Source organism: Henckelia pumila, chromosome 4, assembly GCF_033568475.1.
Source record: "Henckelia pumila isolate YLH828 chromosome 4, ASM3356847v2, whole genome shotgun sequence".
Taxonomy (NCBI): Eukaryota; Viridiplantae; Streptophyta; class Magnoliopsida; order Lamiales; family Gesneriaceae; genus Henckelia; species Henckelia pumila.
The window spans coordinates 42,374,249-42,396,444 of NC_133123.1; the positions used below are offsets into that span (position 1 = coordinate 42,374,249).

Genomic DNA, 22,196 nt, shown 5'->3' on the forward strand with positions numbered 1-22,196 from the left:
CATAAATTACACTACTTGCTGCCTAACAAAAAGATTTTGCCTAACATATTCTAATCGGTTACCGAGGAGTTAGTTGAAACAAATAACTATGCATGGAAAACTTTGGCAGAACAAATAAGGAGAATATGGGTACATCGAACCCACTCCACCTGCATAGATCCACAAATCTCCATGAAATCGTCAAAATTTTTAGGATTAATTATAAACGAAAGAGAATAATGCGAAGAATCTGGCAGACCTTACCAAAAGAAGAATGTGAAAAAACTTTCTTACGTATCATAATAGGTACGATGGAGTATACATGCTTCAAAAAAAAAAAAAAAAAAAAAAAGAAAACGGCTGCCATGGAGTGCTGACGAGGGGTGAAGGAAGAAATGTGGAGAGTATATACGCTAGGGCATGGGTAGATAGGTAATTTGTGCATATAGTCCAAACTACTGTTCAAATGGTGGATTGTAATATCACGGGTCCACAAAGGACTGTAATCCAGTAGTTTGTCCAAAGAACAGTGTTTTTATGACGGGCCCGAGGTTATCCCACGAAAAATTAATCAGCGAGTCAAACGCAGGACAAGGAGCTAATCCTACATTTATCACTGCAACCAAACGTAGCCTTATGAAATTAATTAGAATGATCAATGTACTTTATAATAATAATAATAATAATAATAATAATAATAATAATAAAAAGCAAAATGGAGCCAAATTCTTCGAAGGGATTGAAAAGTGGAGCAAATGAGGCAAATTTTGTCAACGTAGTTCCCGAAAATGAACCAGGACAAGGCATAAGTTGCTGAGCATAGTGCCCGAGGTTGGGTCTACATTGCAATTCAGTGATTCACCATCCTACAAAATCAAATACTATAAACTAATTACCTCCAATAAATTAAAGAAAATGCAATATGTATATACATGGTTTCATGCCGATTATATGTTATCTCTCAAATTACAAAATTATTTTGAATGCACTAATGAAAAGATCTCATCATTTGTGTTTCAGAAAACAACAGAAGTCTATAACCAGTACATTGCAATGGTATAATCATTTATCTCGATTGAAAAAAAGAGTTGTGATTATCTTATATCTAAAAGTGTTCACAAAGTTACAATATCACCCTGGTTTAAATAATCCAAAATTATTATAAAATATCATCAATTTGGGAAACAACACAAAAAAAATCCCACTTAAATGATTATCAAATCAAATATATTTATAAAATCATATAAAACTTTTAAATTTTAATATAATTTATAATCTAAAAAAGTAAACAAAAAAAACTATTTCATTAGCACGTGAAATAAGGATGAAAATTATGTAATTTCACTTTCATCCAAACAGAGCCTTTGGATTGTTCCATAATCAGCTGTAACGGTCAGCTGCCAAATATTCATCAGCTGGATTTTCCACCTGTTTCACTCTTTGGGCCATCCCCCTTTTCCCTTCCTCTTCTGTCTCCAAATTTTCAACAAACCAATCCATTTTTTTTGGGTTCAATTTCGCCGTTTCATACTCCATCTTATCTCATTTATGATACCCATTTTGTTTTGTTTTCAAAAAACAAATTTTTATCTGAATTAAATATGCACGTATTGAATGCGTGATACAGTGTTGCGGTGAAAAAAAATCGAAACGTAAAACAGTGTGGGAGTGGCGACTGGTTTTATTAGCCAATGGCGTGCATGAAGTTGGGAACGAAGGAAGACGTGTTCCGCCTGGAGGGGCAGACCTGGTCCGTCTTCTCATTTCTCTGTATTTTTTTTCCTCTCTTGAAATCTGCGTGTATAATCGGGGATCTTCTCTTGAACCCATTGTTTTAAATTTCGTAATCGTTTTATGACATGGGTTTATAATCATATTGTGTCGGGGTTTGTAGGGAGCTACTTTGGTGGATAATTTGTTCCCAGTTATTTCTTGCGTTACTTCTTGTATGTTTGTGTGATGATTACCCCTGCCAACTAGATTGTTCTATGGTGTGCTTGGTTTATTTTGGTCCTGTGAATTTATGAAAGGTAAGCATGAAGTGGGCTCGGGTTACTGACGGCTAAAGAACTGGAAAATGGAACAATGATGCGGCACTGAAGCCTTTTTGGCATGTTGGGAGCATCCCAAAGTCAAGGAAACTTTTCCATGATATCACAGAGATATCGGACTTAAACACATGAAAAATGTTCAAGCGAGCCAGGGCCTGATTCATCATCATCTTCATCATCTTCTTCTTCTTCTTCTTCTTCTTTTTTTCCTTTTTGGTTTTTAAGATTTTGATGCGTTAAATTTGGTGGGGAATTGTTATATTGATTGAGAATTTGTGGTGATGATTGATTCACTGTGTACACTACTATTACGCCAGCTTGATATATTTTTTATTTTTTTACTTGTTATATAGAACTGGTTTATCATTAAAATAGTTTTGATGCATTATCGGCTTCACCAGATGTACTATCTTCTAACGATGGTGTCTACATTTCTATGGAGTATTTTTCGTGTTCTGATCTAATTTTGCATGCTATTTCGTTTTATGGCATCCTTAATTTTTCTTTAAATTTTTTACAGGATGTATTCCCCAGGTATTCCAAGTGATATTAGCATTGAAGTGGAAGGGACTTTCTTCCGCCTTCACAAGGTCTGATCTGTATGCTTCATTGTATGTATTGTTGCTTGTTCTTGTAATGAGAGCCAGCTAGTGAACCCTCGATCCTAGGTGTGTGTGTATCCGTGAAGAGGATTGAATCAAGTTATTTTATTTACGTCATCTTTCTTGTATACTACTTATAATCTGTTCTGACCTTTTCATTTTGGTATATGTTCTAGTTTCCATTGCTGTCGAGGAGCGGGTTTCTGGAGAAACTTATTCAAGATTTTTCTGAAAGGATGAAGTATGAAGACGAGATTGTGTGCAACTTACATCTTGAAAACTTGCCCGGTGGGGCAAAATCCTTTTTGTTCATAGCCAAGTTTTGCTATGATGTCAAAGTCGAACTCACCGCAACAAATGTGGTGAGTCTCAGATGTGCGGCCGAGCACCTTCAGATGACTGCAAGTTATGGGGAAGGAAACCTCATCTCACTGACTGAAAATTTCCTCTTTAAATTGTTCGGGACTTGGGATGATACCATTAAAGCCCTTGAAACCTCTGAAAAGTTCCTTCCCCTAGCAGAAGAGCTTCACATAGTTTCGAAATGCATTGATTCGCTTGCAATGATAGCTTGTGCAAGTACACACCTTTTCAGTTATAGTATGGCCGGAAAAAGTCTGGGGAGTGCCTTCCTTTGGAATGGAATACACTCAACTTGTGATAAAGTCCCCTCAACCGATTGCTGGTATGAGGATGTGGCATTTCTTAAACTCCCTCTCTTCAAAAGGCTGATATGTGCGTGTCACTTGAAAGGCATGGCACACAATAAGATTGCTGAAATGATAATATTCTATGCTAAGAGTCATCTCCCATTGAACGGTAGGCAGTTGAGCTTCCGCCAGAGTACTCTGGGATCAACGCTTCCTTCTTTATCTGACGTGGATCAAAGGACTATGATTGAAGAGACAGTCATGTTACTGCCCAGTGAAAGGGGCGTCGTACCTACCAAGTTTTTACTTAAACTTCTACGGATATCAAAGATTCTATGCACCAGTCCATCAACTCAAGAAGCACTGGAACGGAAGATTGGTGTTGAATTGGACCTAGTTCTTCTGGAAGACCTTCTTATACCAAACACAGGTTACTCAGCAGAAACCCTTTACGACGTTGAATGCACTCATCGAATAGTCAATCATTTCATGTTGGTTAATGAGGACTGCTCAGATTTTATCTCAAATAATTTGGTGGAGGAAGTGAGTTTGGTCAGCGGCTCTCATTCACTCGAGCCTATGACGAAGGTGGCTAATCTATTAGACAACTATCTAGCCGAGGTTGCACCTGACGTCAACTTGGGATTAGAGAAATTCTTTTCACTTGCTGCTGCAATCCCTGACTATTCTAGGCCTTTAGATGATGGGATTTACCGGGCAATTGATGTATATCTCAAGGTAATACTCAATATATCTTGATTCAGCGTTTAAAGTTTATTTCACTAAAAGCAATCGATGACCTAAAAATATGCTGAAGTTGGAACACAATGTCATTTTACGCAGTCTGAATGCATTTTTACCTGATGTATCATATTTTTAGTTATGCAAGTTTTTCGGTTGATATAATCTTTTCATATTCATTCATAACATGATAAGATAGATATCTAGTTCAATATTTTCGTTATAAATATTGATTATATTTCTTGACTGTAGGCACATCCTTGGTTGACAGACTCCGAGAAAGAACATCTCTGCAGGCTCATGAATTACCAGAAATTTTCTTTGGAAGCCAGCACCCACGCAGCTCAGAATGAGAGGCTACCACTACGCGTCATTGTTCAAGTTCTATTCTTCGAACAACTTCACTTGCGCACCTCTGTGGCCGGTTGGCTCTTTGTCTCTGACAATTTCGAGAATTCGCAGAATCTAAGTGGCAAAGTCGCAACAAGAAATGACCACATGGCCGCAACGATCTCTGAAAATAGTCAAATTTTTGCATTTGACGACATGAAAGAAAGAGTTTCTGAGCTTGAAAAGGAATGTGAGGGCATGAAACAAGAGATAGGGAAGCTTGTCAAGAACAAGGGAAGCTGGAATAGCTTCTGTAGAAGAATTGGTCTAAAATCTAAGATACCCTGCAATGGGGAAGCACTTCAACCACGAAAAAATGGAAAATATAAGCATGAAAAATGTAAGCCGGATCATTGAATTCAAATTTTTTTTTATCGAATCTCAAAAGTTATATATCTTGTTTGTTTAGAAATACTGGGGGCATAGAAGTAGGATTGTGGATAATTTGATGCTTAGTTGTATTCTGCAACTAAGCACATTTTTCTGGTCTAGTTTTTGTTTAGGAAGAACTATGGTTTCGACCCCTCGGGTTTGAGATGACATTGATTTATGGCGAGCAAGTAGATCATTTTTTTCATTGAGGAGACGATGGATAGAAACCATGAAGCAGGAAACATGAACGATTGGGATGAAAAATGGACCAACAACAATATCCAATAATGTTTTTAAATAGCCGATTTATATATTCATCAATCAGCCAAGCACAAATTTTATATCATTTTGGTGCCTCTAAAATAGTAAATCGTACACGGAATATTTTTGAACTTGTTTGCATGTGCAGCAAGGGTAATTTAATTTCTTCGTCTCACAAACATTTAGGAGAAATTCTAACCAACAGGTTCACGTGTGCAATTTTTTATATATGCAGGAAACAACAAAATCTACAAGAAAACAACAATATTTATTCCCCATGCGAGTCTGCGACCACGAGGACTCGGGATGTTTTCCATCTTGCTACCTCACAGCTATCAGTTTTGAACCAGATAGATGGAAAGTAAACAAAATTTCATCAAGAAAATCACATGGTAATTCTTTGAGATTAAGAGATAAATCATAAAGTACATTGCTTATTGCATCAATATCATACTTGCAGAAAATACAACAATATCTGCATTTTTTAGGAGCATTCACCACTAGCATCTCTATCCAAATTGCTCTCAAAGCAATGTGCCTTTTATCTATCTCACCCCCAACAAATAAAATAATAAAAATTTATTAACCTAAGCTAGTTTTAACCATTCCCTCCCCTACACATGCATGGTATTTTTACACAGTTTATTCTTTACAAAACAAGACAAGAACATTATCATTGGAAAGAACCCCTTGTTTCTCCTGTCGTTAACTACCTTGGATTCGGTCGGGAGGCAAATGACCACGTTGGTCGTAAATGTCTCTGGGTTGAAGAACCGCTCTTCAATGTGGCCTGAGAACGAGTAACCATTTCAACCATTGATGGAGTTTGGTATGTTTGAGTATGGCTCGAACCATCCGTCGAATCGCCTCTAGCAGTTGCTCTTTGCCAAGAGTGCGAACTCAATCCTGACAAAATGTACGCCCTTCCAGATTCCTCGTACAAACGCCTACTTGCCATTCGTTCTTGCATTTCCTTTAGCTCGGCATCAAGAGCAATACAGAGGCTATCTTGAGACCTAGCTGACATGGTTTCTGATAACAATTTCCGACAGTTCTCAAGTGTAGAAATGGCACCAGTTAAATCTCCCCGTTCGGCAGCAGTTCGTGCCTGTGACATTGCATCTGCAGCTTGAATCCGGTTCCGCTGTCTGTCCACCTCAATTGAGAAGGTTCCTTGTCTATCCGTCTTGGTTCTCTCAATTCTAACCTCATGATCTTCCAAGGTCACTGTTTCTTTAGCGAAGGGGTCATTGTAAGTGCACCTTATCTTCAACAATGACGTTTTGTTACTTGAAATTTCAGCTGGTATATTTACCGAAACAAGAAAGTTCCGCTCCTCATCCGCATACAGGTCTCCAGCGTCAATGGATCCTGTCTGGTGATTAGAGGACACCCCATTAGGGTAACTTCCAGCTTTAATAGACTCAAGATAAACAGTCGGGTGGATACACTCAATCTTTACTTGAAGATTTTTTGCCACAACACTCAACAGGCCTCCAATGCACTGTGCAAATGCATCCTGTATTGCCCCCACAGTCTCGATGAAAGAAAAAGTCCCTCCCGAAATTTCAGAAATTGAATGCATTGATGATGCGTCATGATCAGTACCAAAGCCGAAGGTGTGAACCGGAATCTTGAAACCTGAACTTTCTCCTGGGTGGATAGATAAGGGAAGAAGCGACCCGTAATTCGGTTGATTCTGACTGCCACCAGAATCATTTATTGAATATGTATCTTGCCCATCCGATAACAATACTATACTGGCGACAGGATTCTTTTCTCTTCGATCTTCCATTATTTTTGCCCCCTTTCTCAAGCCTTCGCCAATGTTTGTTCCTCCACTGGCAACCAAAGAATTGACAGCTTGTAATGCTTTATATCGTCCTGTTTCAGACATTCTGCAGAGGGGAAAGAGGCGGCGAGCAGAGGAGGAAAAGGCGATAACTGCCAACCTATCGTTGGGACCAAGATTCTGTATCACAAACCCCATAGCTCTTTTTAACAATGCCAACTTCGTACCTGACATGCTCCCGCTTATGTCAAGAACAGTTACCAGATCAACAGGTGCCCGAGGCAGTTGAGAGATTTGCGGCGATTTTGCATCATTCCTGCTGAAATCACGCCACGAATTTGAACAAGGAGCTTTTAGATGAAGTAACACAGTAAAACTATCAACCGTGCTGGATTGCGGAACAGCTGAAACTTCTTTATGAGAATTAATGACAACTTTTCTTCGGTCATCACCATTGTCTGAACTTTTATCCGCAACGTTTCTTTCAGCAGAAGCTGTTTCAGTTTCAAGATTCAAGGACTCATCGTCATCGAAGACTGCAGGCTCGGGGGTATGAAACAGGGGCGAGGCATTTCGACTGGAATTCGAACGAGGAGGATATTGATGGAAATCAATCATCCTATCATTGTTGTAGGGCCAATCGATGGGATTTACCCTTGATTTCCCCATTAGAGGATCAAGGCTGTGGCCTTGAGAGGGTATTTCTTTCCATTTTGCTCTGCACACTGGGCAATTTCGGTTGCCATGTTTAACATTTGATGCAATGCACTGGAAATGAAAGGTATGTGAGCACTCTGCAGTAAAAATCGCCTGGTTTCCTCGTTTGACCGATGCCAAACATATTGCACAATTCTTCTGTAAATTTAAGCAAAAGCTTGTGAGAAACATAAGACTTCTAAGTTATCAAGAAGTTCAAAAATTGTTATTCCTATCAATACTTAAAGCAGCCTAACCAAACACCCTGACTTTGTTTTGAATTATTCACCTTGGACCATATAAGCTGCAACCAATTCTCTATCATTTTTTAATTAATGGAAAATCAAAACCATAAATCTTAAGACTATTAATGTCCAATAATTATTTAGTACCAATTATTGGAGGTTTTCCCATTCCATTTGCAGACAAGATATTTTCGTGATCGTGATCGGTGAATGGCCAAAGGTCCTGCAATTGCAATTTTATACGGTAGAATATCGATGATCTTTCCATAACACAAAACCGGGACATATAAATCTCATCTATGAATGTGGATTTATCTTATTCTAACTAAATGGTTTAAAAGCAACCGATTACAATGATTACGAAAACACAAAAAAGTTTTAAATTCCATTCCGTGTTCATATCAAATTTTGGGAAACGACATTTTATGTGGGCGACCATATACAACGAAATTGGACAACATACTTCAAATCCATCATATAAAAGCAGCCTTAAATTTTCCTGTAAGATAGATCATAAACTTTGAATTTTTTTCCAGCACCAATCCACCGGCCTTATCGCAAATCATTTAAGAATCACAAATCTAATCAATTACACAAGTGGTCAATGAAGCCAAGGGACAAAATCAAACCTTAGAAGAAGTTCTACTCAAGCTTTTAGACAGCTTCATCTTAATCGAACCGGGCGTAGGAGGAGCAGAAGGCGAGTCCTCCGGCGCCCGTGGCGGCATGGCTGCAGCAGGCCGTAGCTCAGATGCCGGCGAGGAGACATCATCAGGATCATCACCATCTAAATGATTTGCCGGCACAAAAGCACACAGATTCAATCCAAGCGCCATCTTCACTTTCCTCCATTTACTCCCCATTTCTGAATATTCTCCGCTCAATATCCTCCCCAGAAAAAAGCCCCTTTTTAAAGAAATTGTCGATGTTCTTCAAAATGAGAACTTTCTTTGATTGCGCTAACAAAGTAGCTCCTTTTAAAACCCAAGAAAGAGCGGAACAAAGGCGAGGAAAAAAACCCAGTCTTTAAAAATGATTTCTCCAAACAAGTCTTAAAACAGGAAACAAATCACCCCCAAAGAAAACCCATTCACCATAATCAATGCTACTAATGCAGACTACGATTTCTTTCTTTTTCTGTTTTTCTCCCTCTGTAATAAACAAGCAGAGCAGAACCCTTTTCAAGAAAAAAAAAACCAAGAAAGAGATGGACAAAATTGAACAAATTGCTCGAATCTTGAAAATGAGATTTTTCTACGCAAGCGTTAAAAATAGAAACCAACCCAATTTCTATTTTCAAAACAGAAAAACAGAGATAGATATAGATAGTCAAGCACGCAAATCACAAGGAAAAATCCAGGATGGCGAGGGAGATGGTTTTATACTTTTAGCATATATACAGCTGTTGAAGAAAGATCAACACACAACGAGGAAAAATACAAAAAAACCCACAAGCAAAATTGCTTTACTCTTTGTTGTTGGCGGCCAATGGAGAATTTGGGGTGGAATGGCAGCAAGTGGATGGAGGATTTCATTGTGAAATGTGAGCTGACCATCGTTGTTTTGTTTTGTAACTTAGTGCTTTGTTTCGATTGGTGACAGAGCCTATTGGGAGGGGCCTGAGTTGACTATGAATGCTTCTTTTGTCCGATAATGTTTTTTTTAGCATATGTATATCAGTATATGTACGATTTTTGTATATATTTTCATGTGCTTTAAGTTTTAATGATTTTTGTCTTCGAATGATTTTGTGATATACAATCGGCCTTTTCGTTTGTCGACTTTCGAATCAAATAGTACGAATTTTGATATAATAAGTTCATTATATTTCACTTGTACATGCAACCAATACACGCACGTTCAAAACATGATTATCAAATTTAGATAATGTTTAAATTTGTTTAATAATATTTTTTAGGAGTATTTGTCAACCTAAATAGAGCAAACCACGTTAGATAAAAAAAACAATGTGCATTACAATAAATAATATATATTCACCTATCCATATGTGACACTATTTAATCCATATTTTTGTGTGATTTTGATATAAAGACAACTCTTTTCAAGTCAAAAAAGATATTTCATTCATCTCAATTATATAAATTTACTTTTAATTCACACGAATTAAGAAAAAATTATTAAATTTTTTTTTTTGTACAAACTTCCTATTTATCCCTATTTAATGTATTAAAAAATGATTGCACAATTTTTAAGATGTAGTTAATAAAAGTATATTAGTAAAAGAGTGCAAAAAAATATTACTATGCATTTGAGACAAAACAAAACGTGACATATATAATTTGGACGGATATAGTATTTTTTTTCCATCAAATGCTAATCCTAAAAAATCAATAAAAATAATGTAGGATCGAGCGTATGACGCTTACCAATAGTTATAGCTGGTGGTGACGGTGCAACTCAAATATTTTAAACTGTACAATAACTCAAGCTCCATGTTTAAAAAAAAAAATTAATTAAAAAAATGATCATATTAATGTTAAAATAAAATCCAAAAATTGTTATTAAATTTAATATCACTAATCGTTTGTGCGAATTTTTTTTAACCATTTAAAACCTTTCTCTATTTTTTTAGAGTTACATGATATAAATAACTAATTTTATATCACAATGATTCTTCTGTATATTAATATTAACGAATATTAATTTCAAGAGAAATAAAATTTTTCAAATGATATGAATTAAATAAATATGTGTAATAAAACACATATTTTAAAGATAAAAAATACAATATATGTTTTAGAAAAAATAAAATCAAATGTCATATGTAAATATTTTTTCCCTTATAATTAATATTTATTATAAATATTATATTATATGTAGCCTACACTGAATTCAAAAGTAGAAAGTAACATTCTATCATTTAAAGCTTCTCACTAATTTTTTTTTCTATGAATAAAACTGAAATAAATCAAACTAATAAAATTATAGTGAAAATAAATGTTAGAAAAATTTACAAAAGCATACTTAAAATCATAATGCTCTCAATACTAATTAAGTTTCATTGGAAGACACTCTAAAAAAATGACATATACTGACATATTTTAAAAGGCATTTGTGGATTAATTTTTTTAAGCATTTTTTATTTTTTTAATCTCTTTATTCTACTTGTGGCTATTAGGCAAAAATTATATGTAAAGGTTTAAAAACAGAAAAACATGGAAGCCGAACAAAAAAATATAGACGTTTTTTTATATCTTTCATTTTAAAGTAAAAATCAAAGACATGAAAATGAAAGACAAATTTGTTTATATTCCGGAAGATGAAAAGGAAACAAAAAATACATTAATTTCACAAAAACAAATGGGTATTTGGTCGTAATAATTATGAACCACAAATAAATTATAGATAAAAGAATAATATATATGAATAAAATTAAAAATAAATCAAATTAATCAAATTGTAGTCCAAATAAACGTTAATATATATATATATATATATATATATGAAAATAAATCAAATTAATCAAATTGTAGTGCAAATAAACGTTAAAAAAATTTACGAAAGCACATTTATAATCTACCTGCTCTCAATACCCGATTTCATTGGAAAAACACTCTAAAAATGATATTTATTGACATATTAGGCACTTGAGGATTTTTTATTATATTTTTTAAAGTTTTTAATTTTTTAATCTCTTTATTCTACTTGTGGCTATTAGCCAAAAATTATATGTAAAATAATTTTTTTTTAAAAAAAAGTAAAATATGGAAGCCAAAACAAAAAATATAGACGTCTTTATACCTTTCATATTGAAATAAAATCATAGACACGAAGTTGAAATCAAAATTTATTTCTATGTAGGATGATGAAAAGACAAAAAAATACATTTATTTCACAAAAAAAGTTGGTAGTCGGTCATAATAAATAACACATATTTACCGATATAAGTAAATGCAAACACACGGATCCATATTATCATGCATCAATCAATAACCCTTCCACTATACATCAAATAATTAAAAAAAAATTAGCTCTTATTTTTTTCCTAATAATATTATTTTTCACTAAGCATTCAAATTAAGTACAAAGTTATGAAATTTGGTGGAGTTAAGTATACTATTAATGACCATATTAAGTTAGTGTAAAAATGACATAAACAACCTTATGAACCACAAATAAATAAGAGGGTAAAATTGCTCACAAATCAAACTTATATATTTATAGTTATAGTAATAATATATATTAGAGCATTAGATTAGATATTAGAGATATATAATATAAAAATTAAATCAAATAAGAAAAAAATCAAATAATAAATAATAGATGCACAAAATTTTATTTTTTTATTTGAAAGAGTGCATGATATACTTTTTAAAATAAATTACTTAATTGAAGAGTCACATAAGTAAATAATTGAAAAAAACACAATGTAGTATTAATGTAAAAGGGTAGCCACGTAAATTCACAAATAAACTCACATATTTATATAGAATAAAATAATAGACAATAGATAATAGATAATAGATTTATGCATGTAATAGATAATAGATAATAGAATAGACAATAGAAATAGATTAAGTATACTATTAATGACTATATTAAGTTAATGTAAAAATGACATAAATAATCTTATGAACCACAAATAAATAAGAGAAAAAAATTACTCACAAATCAAACTTACATATTTATTGTTATAGTATATATTAGAGCATTAGATTAGATATTAGAGATATATAATAGACAAATTAAATCAAATAAGAAAACTACCAAATAATAAATAGTAGATGCACAAAATTTTAAATTTTTTTTATTTGAAAGAGTGCATGATATACTTTTTTTTAATAAATTACTTAATTGAAGAGTCACATAAATAAATAATTAAAAAACCACATTAGTTATGTAGTATTAATGGAGAATGATAACCACATAAATTCACAAATAAACTAACATATTTATAGATGTAATGTAATAAAGTAATATATATATATTTGCAAAAAAATTTATGAAGCGATCTTATGAGTTAATTTTGTGAGATGCGTCTACATAAGATTTTGTTTTCACGGCGATGAGGAATGTAATTATATATTGATAGAATATTTTTGAAGATAGTATTTGTAAATTTGCATTGGTTTAATCGGACATACCAAAATAATTTTTAAAAGGATCTCAGCCGTTATAATATGGTTAGAATACATACATACACACACACACATAAAGTAAATTCGAATTCACTATACCGTTTGATACGAGTATTGATGGTTCATGTATAACTTATTTTATCCAATCACGCGTTCTTCTCATCATATTATTTATCCATCTATTAATTATTTATTTTACATCAATCAAATCATTGATCTTATATCAATAAAATCATTTAATTTAAATTACTATATTACCCTTATAAATAATATTATTCATATTTTATTTATTCTTAAAAGAACAAAATGGTAATTTATCATTTTTTTATAAAATTTAATCAACTAAATCAAATAAACTATAATCTATCAATCAAATCAAATATTTTATTAACTATCATTTTTTATTTATTTTATATTGCGTTATATTACTTCTCCATGTATTATTAATAACACTGAGAATTCATTTTTAAATGAGTTTATTGCACCAAACCCCCTGTGAAATATTGAAAACACACACCTCTTCCTTATGAAATTTTATTGGGCACCCTAGACCTTAGCCTTTTCTAATAGTTACGTGTTTAACCCTTGCCTAAATGAGTTATTGAGCACGCATTGTGACATCGCCTAATCAACAATTTTTTTGATAATATTAGGTCTATGGTACAATATTAAATTTATAGTACGACTATGTCCTTCTGTTATTTTAAAATTTTTCATATTTACTCAAATACATCACGCGTATTTGTGAATAAAAATTATTTATTTTGATGTGGTTGATGTATATGAGTAGATATGAAAATTATTACAATAATAAAAGGTCAGTTTCGTATCATAATCCTAATATTATTTAAAAATGGTTATTTTTGGCGTAAAAACAACGCATGTTTAACAAAATCTTTGTGACAAGGGTTAAATGTGCAACTATTACAAAAGGTTAAGGGTTGGGATGCCCATTAAAATTTTACAGAAAAGCGTATATTTTTAATATTTCACATGGAGGTTTGGTGCAATAAACTCTTTTTTAAATATCGCATAACTTTGGATGAAGTTGTTACTTGCTAATTTTTCAAGTTTATGAGTTATTCATGGTTTTATATATCTATATATATATATATACATATATATTAGTATGTTTTATAGAAGAGGTGGTTAGAGTAATTTTTCATTTGTCACAACGGACTTACTTAGTGTTGTTTATCTGGTTAGATAGTTTGCATGTTATTGCGTTAGCTCGAAATTTATCCAGTGCGTACCAAAAGATAACGAGTGTAGTTTCTACGTCATTAAAAAAATCAATAAAGTGTTGAATCCGATATTTTGGTGATAACAAACAACAACTCATCGTATAGGAATGTGCTGCCAACCATTGTATTTCAGGAATCTACTACACCTTCTACCGGAAGCTTGTCAACCGCCTATGTCTCTCGACCGGTTGAAGTCTCAAGCCTATCGACTGGCTATCAAAACCAGCAGAGGATAAATCTATCTACCGGAAGCTTGTCAACCGCCTATGTCTCTCGACCGGTTGAAGTCTCAAGCCTATCGACTGGTTATTCAAACCAGCAGAGGACAAATATCTCTACAGGTAGAATGTCAATTGCTTATTAGGATATCTCAAGACAAGTACCTGTGACAAGATGTTCCTTGCAAAGATCTTTTATTAAAAGCAGAACCGGCGTATCAGAAGATTTGTTGACTCCTGCAATCGAGACAACAGGTTGCACCAAAATGGCAAAAACACAGAATGACTACAGATAAAGCATTCGACCGTTTATTCCAGTTTTGGACCCTGGAAGTTGTCTGCAGTGTACGATCTTCATGCAGAATCATCAATGCATTTATGAGCATTAAATGTGCATTCAATGCAGCATCAGAACGTTCAAAATAAAGACGTTGATGATTGACCTATATAAAGGGAAGATTGCTCAAGAAACAAAAGGGGGACAACGGTGAGAGACAAGCAATTCAGAAAAATCTCAATCAACTCAATCACTTGAATAATATCAGAAGTCCTCATCTGATATACTTGAGCACACTCACAAGATCATTCATCTGCTGTTCAAATAAACCCTCGCCTACAGTTCACATATCTGATCGTCAAGGATCATCCTAGGGTTTCCAAGCCTCTCGACCGCTCTACAGTCTGAGAAGCTCAACTCAACTATACTCAGTGTTGAAGAGACTTGAAGCTGCTCTGAAAGCTTCCACCAGTCTGATAAGAACTGAGAATCTTATCTGTGTAAATCTAGGAGTTTCGGATTAGGCATTGGATAAGTCCTAAGTCTGAAGTGGGTGTATTACAAGACGTTGTAATAACCAAAGTCTTCTAGTGAATTCCTTCCTAAGTGGAAGAAGGGGAGACGTAGAAGGATTAAGCCTTCGAACTTCCATAAAATCGTGCTTTAGCCTTTACTGCCATTTATCTTACATCCTGCTCATACATTGCTTTATAAACTTTGCATCACTAAAACCTCTGAACTAGTTCCGCACTATTTAAGTTGTTCAAAACGTTTTAGAAGTTGAGAAAACAGATTAAGTGAACTAAACCTTACTTGATCATTTTAAAGAAGAAGAAGAAAAGTTTCAGAGTGTATTCACCCCCCCTCTACCCTCTGAACCGATCCCAACAAGTGGTATCAGAGCGGGTTCCTTTCTCAACTGTTGATCTAAAGTTTTAAAATCATGACTTCTTTCAACAGAATTCCTATGTTTTCTAAAGAAGAGTATGATGATTGGAAAATTCGCATGCAGGCACATCTTGCAGCACAGGATGATGACATGCTATATGTCATAACAGACGGTCCTATCAAAATTATGAAGGTCAACCCAGCTCTAGCCGATGGTGCAGGACAAACGATTGAGAAACCAAGAGCTGAGTGGACCACTGAGGACAAAAAGAAGGCCAATCTTGACAATGTGGCCCGGGACATCCTATACAAAACACTGGACAAGAATATGTTCAGCAAAATCAAGTCATGTTCCACAGCAAAGGAGATTTGGGAGAAGCTCACTCAGCTGTGTGAAGGGAATGACCAGACAAAGGAAAACAAGCTCACCTTGGCCATTCAAAAATATGACAACGCCAAAATGAAGCCAGGGGAAACCATGGCTGAATTTGATGAACGGTTCAGTAGTATCATTTGTGATCTTATTGCTTTAGGTAAAACTTATACTAACCGTGAAATTGCTGTGAAGGTTATGAGAGCTCTGCCCAAAGAATGGGAGATCAAGACAGTGGCCATGAGAGAGTCGAAAGACTTGAGCAAGGTTGAACTGCATGATCTCTTTGCAGATCTTAAAGCCTACGAGTTCGAGCTCAACATGAGAACAGAAGATGAACCATCTACCTCTCAACCAACCAAGGCCTTAACCTCAACCATGATACGTCCACCGGTCGAGGAAGCTCCAAAGAGATCAGCTGAACAAATCAGCAATGAAGCCATGACACTCTTTGTCAAGAAATTTGGTAAATTTATGCGTAAAAACAATTCTAATTTTAAAAATTATCATAAATCGGACCATACAAACGATGGTCCTATTTGTTTTAACTGTGGCAAGCCAGGCCATTTCATTGCAGAGTGTACCAAGCCTAAGAGCAATGATCAGAAGCAATTTTCTGAAAGAAGAAGGGGCAAGGAGGACAAGAGGACCCTTAGAAAAGGAAGAGACCAAAGGGTTCTAGTAGCAGACGAAAGCAAAAGAAAGTGGGCCGAGTCTGACTCCGACAACTCCAATACCGGAAGCTCTTCAGATGACAGCGATGATGAAAAAGTGGAATGCCTTATGGCCGACATCGAAGAAGAAGCTGAGGAGGTATTTGACTTTGGCTCACCTGAATTTACTCACAGTGATTTGGTTACTGCTTTACACGAAATGGCTAATGAATACAAAGCATTATCCAAGGAGTTCGAGGAAGTAAAGGCAAAAAGAGCCGACCTAAAAGATAAGTCAAGCGAATCAAGCTGCATGCAGCAAAAAGAGCTTGATGGTCTTAAGGTCAAGCTAAGTCTGCTGGCTACTGAGAACGACACCTTGAAAAGAGTATTCCAAGCTACCTTGATTGAGAATAAAAAACTACTTGAAACCATTAAGGCTTGGAATAAATCTTCTGTAACCATTGACAAGATTCAAGAAATCCAAAGACCGGTACATGATAAGACCGGTCTAGGGTTTGGAACAAATGAACAGTCTATGGAGTCCTGTATTCAGTCAAGCCTGGACAAAGGCAATCTTAACAAAAGAAGATTTGTCAGGTCCAGCACGATATATGAACACGATAAGTGCAGCTTTGACAAAAATCAGAAAGTATCTAACGAACGAAGTTCTAAGCATAGAGGGCTGGGATATGTGGATCCCCAGATCTCTAATCAAAGAGGAACCTGGATCAAACCTAAACCTAATGAAAGAAGAAAGGGAAACCAATCTAATTTCAAAAGGCCATGGAATGAGCCTAACTACTCTAAGAAAAGATGGTCAAAGGAGAAGCCTTACCAGTACTTTAATTGCAGGCCAGTTCAAAAGAGGTACAGGCTAACTGATAAAAATCAAAAAGGCAAGCAGCACATAGCAACCTCACAAGCACACACATTTACTGCCTATCGACCGCACAGATTTCTGGACACACACACGGGCAAACCTGTAAGGGTGTTCCAGGTGTGGGTCCCGAAAGGGCTAATCCGACCTGGACCCTACTAGATATGGGTACCAAAAGTTCTTCACCCTTTGCAGGTACTAAAAGTCCAAACAGGCGAGAAAACCACTTCTATCAAGGACACTACCTGGTATTTAGATAGCGGTTGCTCACGACACATGACAGGGAATCCAGAACTTCTAACAGAAGTGGTGTTGTGCAAAGGACCAAAGATCAGCTTTGGAGACAACTCCAAAGGTAAAACCGTGGGTAAGGGTAAGATCATCCATGGTAACATCATTATTAAAGATGTGTTACTTGTTGACAAACTATGCTATAATTTGATAAGTATTAGTCAACTATGTGACAATGATCATTCGGTCGAGTTTCACAAACACACTTGCCTCATAAAAAATGACAAAGGTGAGACTCTTATGACCGGTGTACGAGACCTAAACACCTACAAGGTAAACTGGTCTTGCTCACATATTTCTTCACCTACTTGTCTTACTGCTCATCATGATAAACATTGGCTGTGGCATAAGCGATTAAATCATCTAAATTTTAAGTCCATTTCTAACTTGAGGAAGCATGATTTGGTTTCTGGACTGCCCGAAGGAGATTATATAAAAGACAAAGTTTGTCCTGCTTGTCAACTAGGAAAGCAGGTGAGAGCAACTTTTAAAAATAAAGGGTGTATGTCTTCTTCCAAATGTTTAGACTTACTTCACATGGACCTATTTGGTCCTATACCAGTAAGAAGCTTAGGGGGAATGAGATATGCTCTTGTTGTTATAGATGACTTTTCTCGATTTACTTGGGTCATCTTTCTCTCTTCAAAAGATCAAACTGCACCTCACCTGATTAAGCTTTTTAAACGCTTGCAAAATGAGCAATCTACTGTGATAGATAGGATCAGGAGTGATAGAGGGACTGAATTTTTAAACACCACTCTTATGACTTATCTAGATGATCAGGGAATCAAGCATGAGTTGTCAGCTGCTAGATCCCCACAGCAAAATGGGGTGGCTGAAAGAAGGAACCGTACTTTAAAAGAAGCAGCCAGAACTATGATTGCTGATTCAAATGTTTCTCAAAGGCTTTGGGCAGAAGCAGTTAACACAGCTTGCTATACTCAAAACAGATCTATGATTAATAAACGATTTAACAAAACTCCATATGAGATCTGGAATGGCACAAAACCTGATATTTCATACTTCAAAATTTTTGGGTGCAAATGCTTTATCCATAACAATGGCAAAAACCATTTGACAGCCTTCGATGCCAAAGCAGACGAAGGAACTTTTATTGGTTACTCAGCCGTTAGCAGAGCTTATCGAGTGTTCAATCAAAGATCACTAACGGTCGAGGAAACCATTCATGTTATTTTTGATGAATCTACTCTTTGTACAGAACAAACTCAAGGGAGCATAAATGATCTGAGTCACAGATTGGAAAACACAAATCTACAGGAAGAGAGTGACAGTGATCTATATCCTCCAAAGAAGGATGACCCAGCTCCCTCTACCGTTTGTGATCAAACAAGGCCAGAAGTGGATCCACCGGTTGATAACAATCCTCCAGCCAATGATGATCCAGTAAACGAGGACGTTCATCAACCAATTGATGACAACCCTTTAGGGAATTATTTTAGGTGGAACAAAAATCATCCACCTGGGTTGGTCATAGGTGACCCTTCTGCTCCTCGAAAAACACGTGGTCAAATGATTAATGAATTCTTGCATGCAGCTTTCATATCTCAGGTAGAGCCCAAGAAGATAGATGAAGCCCTATCAGATGCCAGCTGGATCGAGGCAATGCAAGAAGAACTGAATCAATTCACCCGCAACAATGTTTGGCATCTAGTTCCTCGACCGAAAAATCAAAATGTGATTGGAACTAGATGGGTGTTTCGTAACAAGCTCGATGAACATGGCACTGTTGTGCGTAACAAAGCTCGACTTGTTGCCCAAGGATTTAGACAAGAAGAAGGCATAGACTTTGAGGAATCCTTCGCGCCAGTTGCAAGACTAGAAGCAATCCGCATCTTTCTTGCTTATGCAGCCTTCAAAAATTTTAAAGTTTATCAAATGGATGTCAAGTCTGCATTCCTCAATGGTCTACTTCAAGAAGAGGTGTACGTTGAACAACCACCAGGTTTTGTCAATCCTACTCATCCTCAATATATCTATAAACTTGACAAAGCTCTTTATGGATTAAAACAAGCACCACGTGCTTGGTATGACACATTACTAAAATTTTTACTGGAACATGATTTCCAAATTGGAACGGTCGATAAGACCCTGTTTAAATTTGTAAAAGGTGATCATGTGTTACTAGTACAAATTTATGTTGATGACATTATATTTGGGTCAACTAACCCCAAGTTGTGCTCAAAGTTCTCTAAGCTGATGCAGGAGAAGTTTGAAATGAGCATGATGGGCGAGCTAAACTTCTTTCTTGGACTTCAAGTGAAGCAACTTGAAACTGGAATATTTATCAATCAGTCCAAGTATGCCAAGGAATTGGTAAAGAAGTTTGGAATGGAACAATGCTCAACTGCATCTACCCCCATGAGTACATCAATCAAGCTTGATAAAGATGAAGGGGGAATTCCGGTCGAGGTAACCATGTATCGAGGCCTTATTGGCTCATTGCTTTATTTGACTGCCAGTCGACCGGATATTATGTATTCAGTCTGTCTATGTGCTAGATTTCAAGCAGCACCTAAGCAATCTCATTTCATTGCTGCCAAACGAATCATTAAATATATTAAAGGAACTACTAATGTGGGTCTTTGGTATCCCAAAGATTCAAATCTTAATCTTATTGGCTATTCAGATGCAGATTATGCAGGGTGTAGAATTGATCGCAAAAGTACAAGCGGCACATGTCAATTCCTTGGAGATAGACTGATTTCGTGGTCAAGTAAGAAGCAGACATCAATTGCTACCTCGACCGCCGAAGCAGAATACCTTGCTGCTGGCAGCTGTTGTGCTCAAATACTTTGGATTCAACAGCAGCTTAAGGATTATGGAATCCGGTCGAGTGAAGCTCCAATCTACTGTGACAATACAAGTGCCATAGCCATCACTCTCAATCCAGTGATGCACTCTAGGACAAAGCACATTGATGTCAGGCATCACTTTATCCGAGATCATGTCTTAAAGAAGGAAATCAGGCTGGAATACATCTCTACCGATCAGCAAGCAGCAGACATATTCACCAAGCCTCTACCGGACGCTAAGTTTTCATATTTTCGAAATATTCTTGGCTTAGTAGATCTGAGTTAGTATGCATGTTTTTAGGGGGAATGATTGACATTATGCCATTAATAGCTTAGCTTTTACATTGCCATAAATAGTGGCATATCATCCGCCTTAAACTAGTGTCTGACAGGCTCAGTACTAGCAGCCTTGTGCTTTGAACCAGTTGACATTAATTGGGCGCGGTGATTATTCTCCTCAAAATTTTTTTTGAATTTCAAAAACACTTGTTCATGACGTCACCCTATGGCCCATAGGTTCCTATATATACCTCTTTACACTCGTATATCAACCTTTCACATTTGCTAAAGCTTTCATATTGCACTAAACGCATCATCGAATTACTCTCTAGATTTTGCTTACTTTCTGCTCTAGTTCCTATTTACAGCTATCATGTCGATCCAGAAGACCTGCCTGGCAATCAACTTTGACTCTGTGGTTAAGGCAAACAATGCAGGAATTACAGAGGTCTTCACCATGCTTGAAGCCTCTGGACTGAAGAAATTTCTGGAATGCAGTGCCATCTGCGATTTTCCTGTTTTGAAGGAGTTCTTCACTACCGCTCAAATCGAGCATGGGACTATCAAATGCATGATCAAGACAGAAGTCTACTCTTTCAATCAGCAGTTCTTCGCTAGCACTTTTGATCTGCCCTCCAGGGGTTTGACAAAATGCACGGATCTTCCAGACGGTAACTGCTCTTACTGGTTGAAGGAGTTCTCAACCACTGATGCTCCAATCAAACTGCCGGCCCAGAAGACATCTCTCAAAGCTCCATTCAGGCTCTTGACCAACATCGTAGCCAAGAATCTTCTGGCCAAGGCTGGTTCTTACGACAAAGTGACACTGGAGAAATTTCAATACATGGCGTGTATTGCCTCCAAGATCAACATAAACTGGTCAGACATTCTGTTCAATATTCTATGTGAAATGATCAGGGGCAAAGGGCAATCCGAGGGATTTTCTCTACAAATTTGCCATATTTTGAGCATCCTTGGAGTGGACTTCTCCAAAACTGAGCCTCTGCATCCCACCAAATGGCTCAACAAGTCCACGATTCTCAAATTCCTGAACAAAAAGGAGACTGCGGTCGACACCTTTCCTGCTACCGCAAAGATTATTGCTATCCCACAACCGCTTTCAACGGTTCCGGTCGTGACCAAACCAGTCGACACCAAAAAGTCTGCCAAGCGCCAACTGATCATCGAATCTGACTCTGAAGACGAATCACGTGAGAATGTTCCACTGATTCAAGCTTTCAGCAAATCATCTCCTTCTCTATCCAAAGCAGCTGTGTCATCTACGTCTGCAGGCGAGAAGAAGAGGCAGCACAAGAAGCTAAAGTCTCTGTCTGGCCTTGCTCCTACCCTGCCAACGGTCGAGACCACTACCGCTGCTGCTTATACTGCTCCTCATCCTACA

General features: G+C 36.2%; 2 protein-coding genes across 2 annotated transcripts; one reads left to right on the forward strand and one right to left on the reverse strand.

Moving 5' to 3' along the window:
- The first annotated feature begins 1,485 nt into the window (after positions 1 to 1,485).
- LOC140866874 (BTB/POZ domain-containing protein At5g03250-like) lies at positions 1,486 to 4,905 on the forward strand. Its single transcript, XM_073271933.1, has 4 exons — positions 1,486 to 1,729; positions 2,551 to 2,620; positions 2,809 to 4,020; positions 4,276 to 4,905. The coding sequence occupies exons 1-4, from the start codon at positions 1,671 to 1,673 to the stop codon at positions 4,768 to 4,770; spliced, it is 1,836 nt and encodes a 611-aa protein (XP_073128034.1). The 5' UTR covers positions 1,486 to 1,670; the 3' UTR covers positions 4,771 to 4,905.
- Positions 4,906 to 5,460: 555 nt separating this feature from the next.
- On the reverse strand, positions 5,461 to 9,332 carry LOC140859804 (E3 ubiquitin-protein ligase WAV3-like). The gene is made up of 2 exons (XM_073262366.1): positions 8,409 to 9,332; positions 5,461 to 7,693 (listed from the first exon to the last, which is right to left on the reverse strand). Exons 1-2 carry the CDS (start codon positions 8,640 to 8,642, stop codon positions 5,756 to 5,758), a joined length of 2,172 nt encoding a protein of 723 aa, XP_073118467.1. The 5' UTR covers positions 8,643 to 9,332; the 3' UTR covers positions 5,461 to 5,755.
- Between the last annotated feature and the right edge of the window lie 12,864 nt (positions 9,333 to 22,196).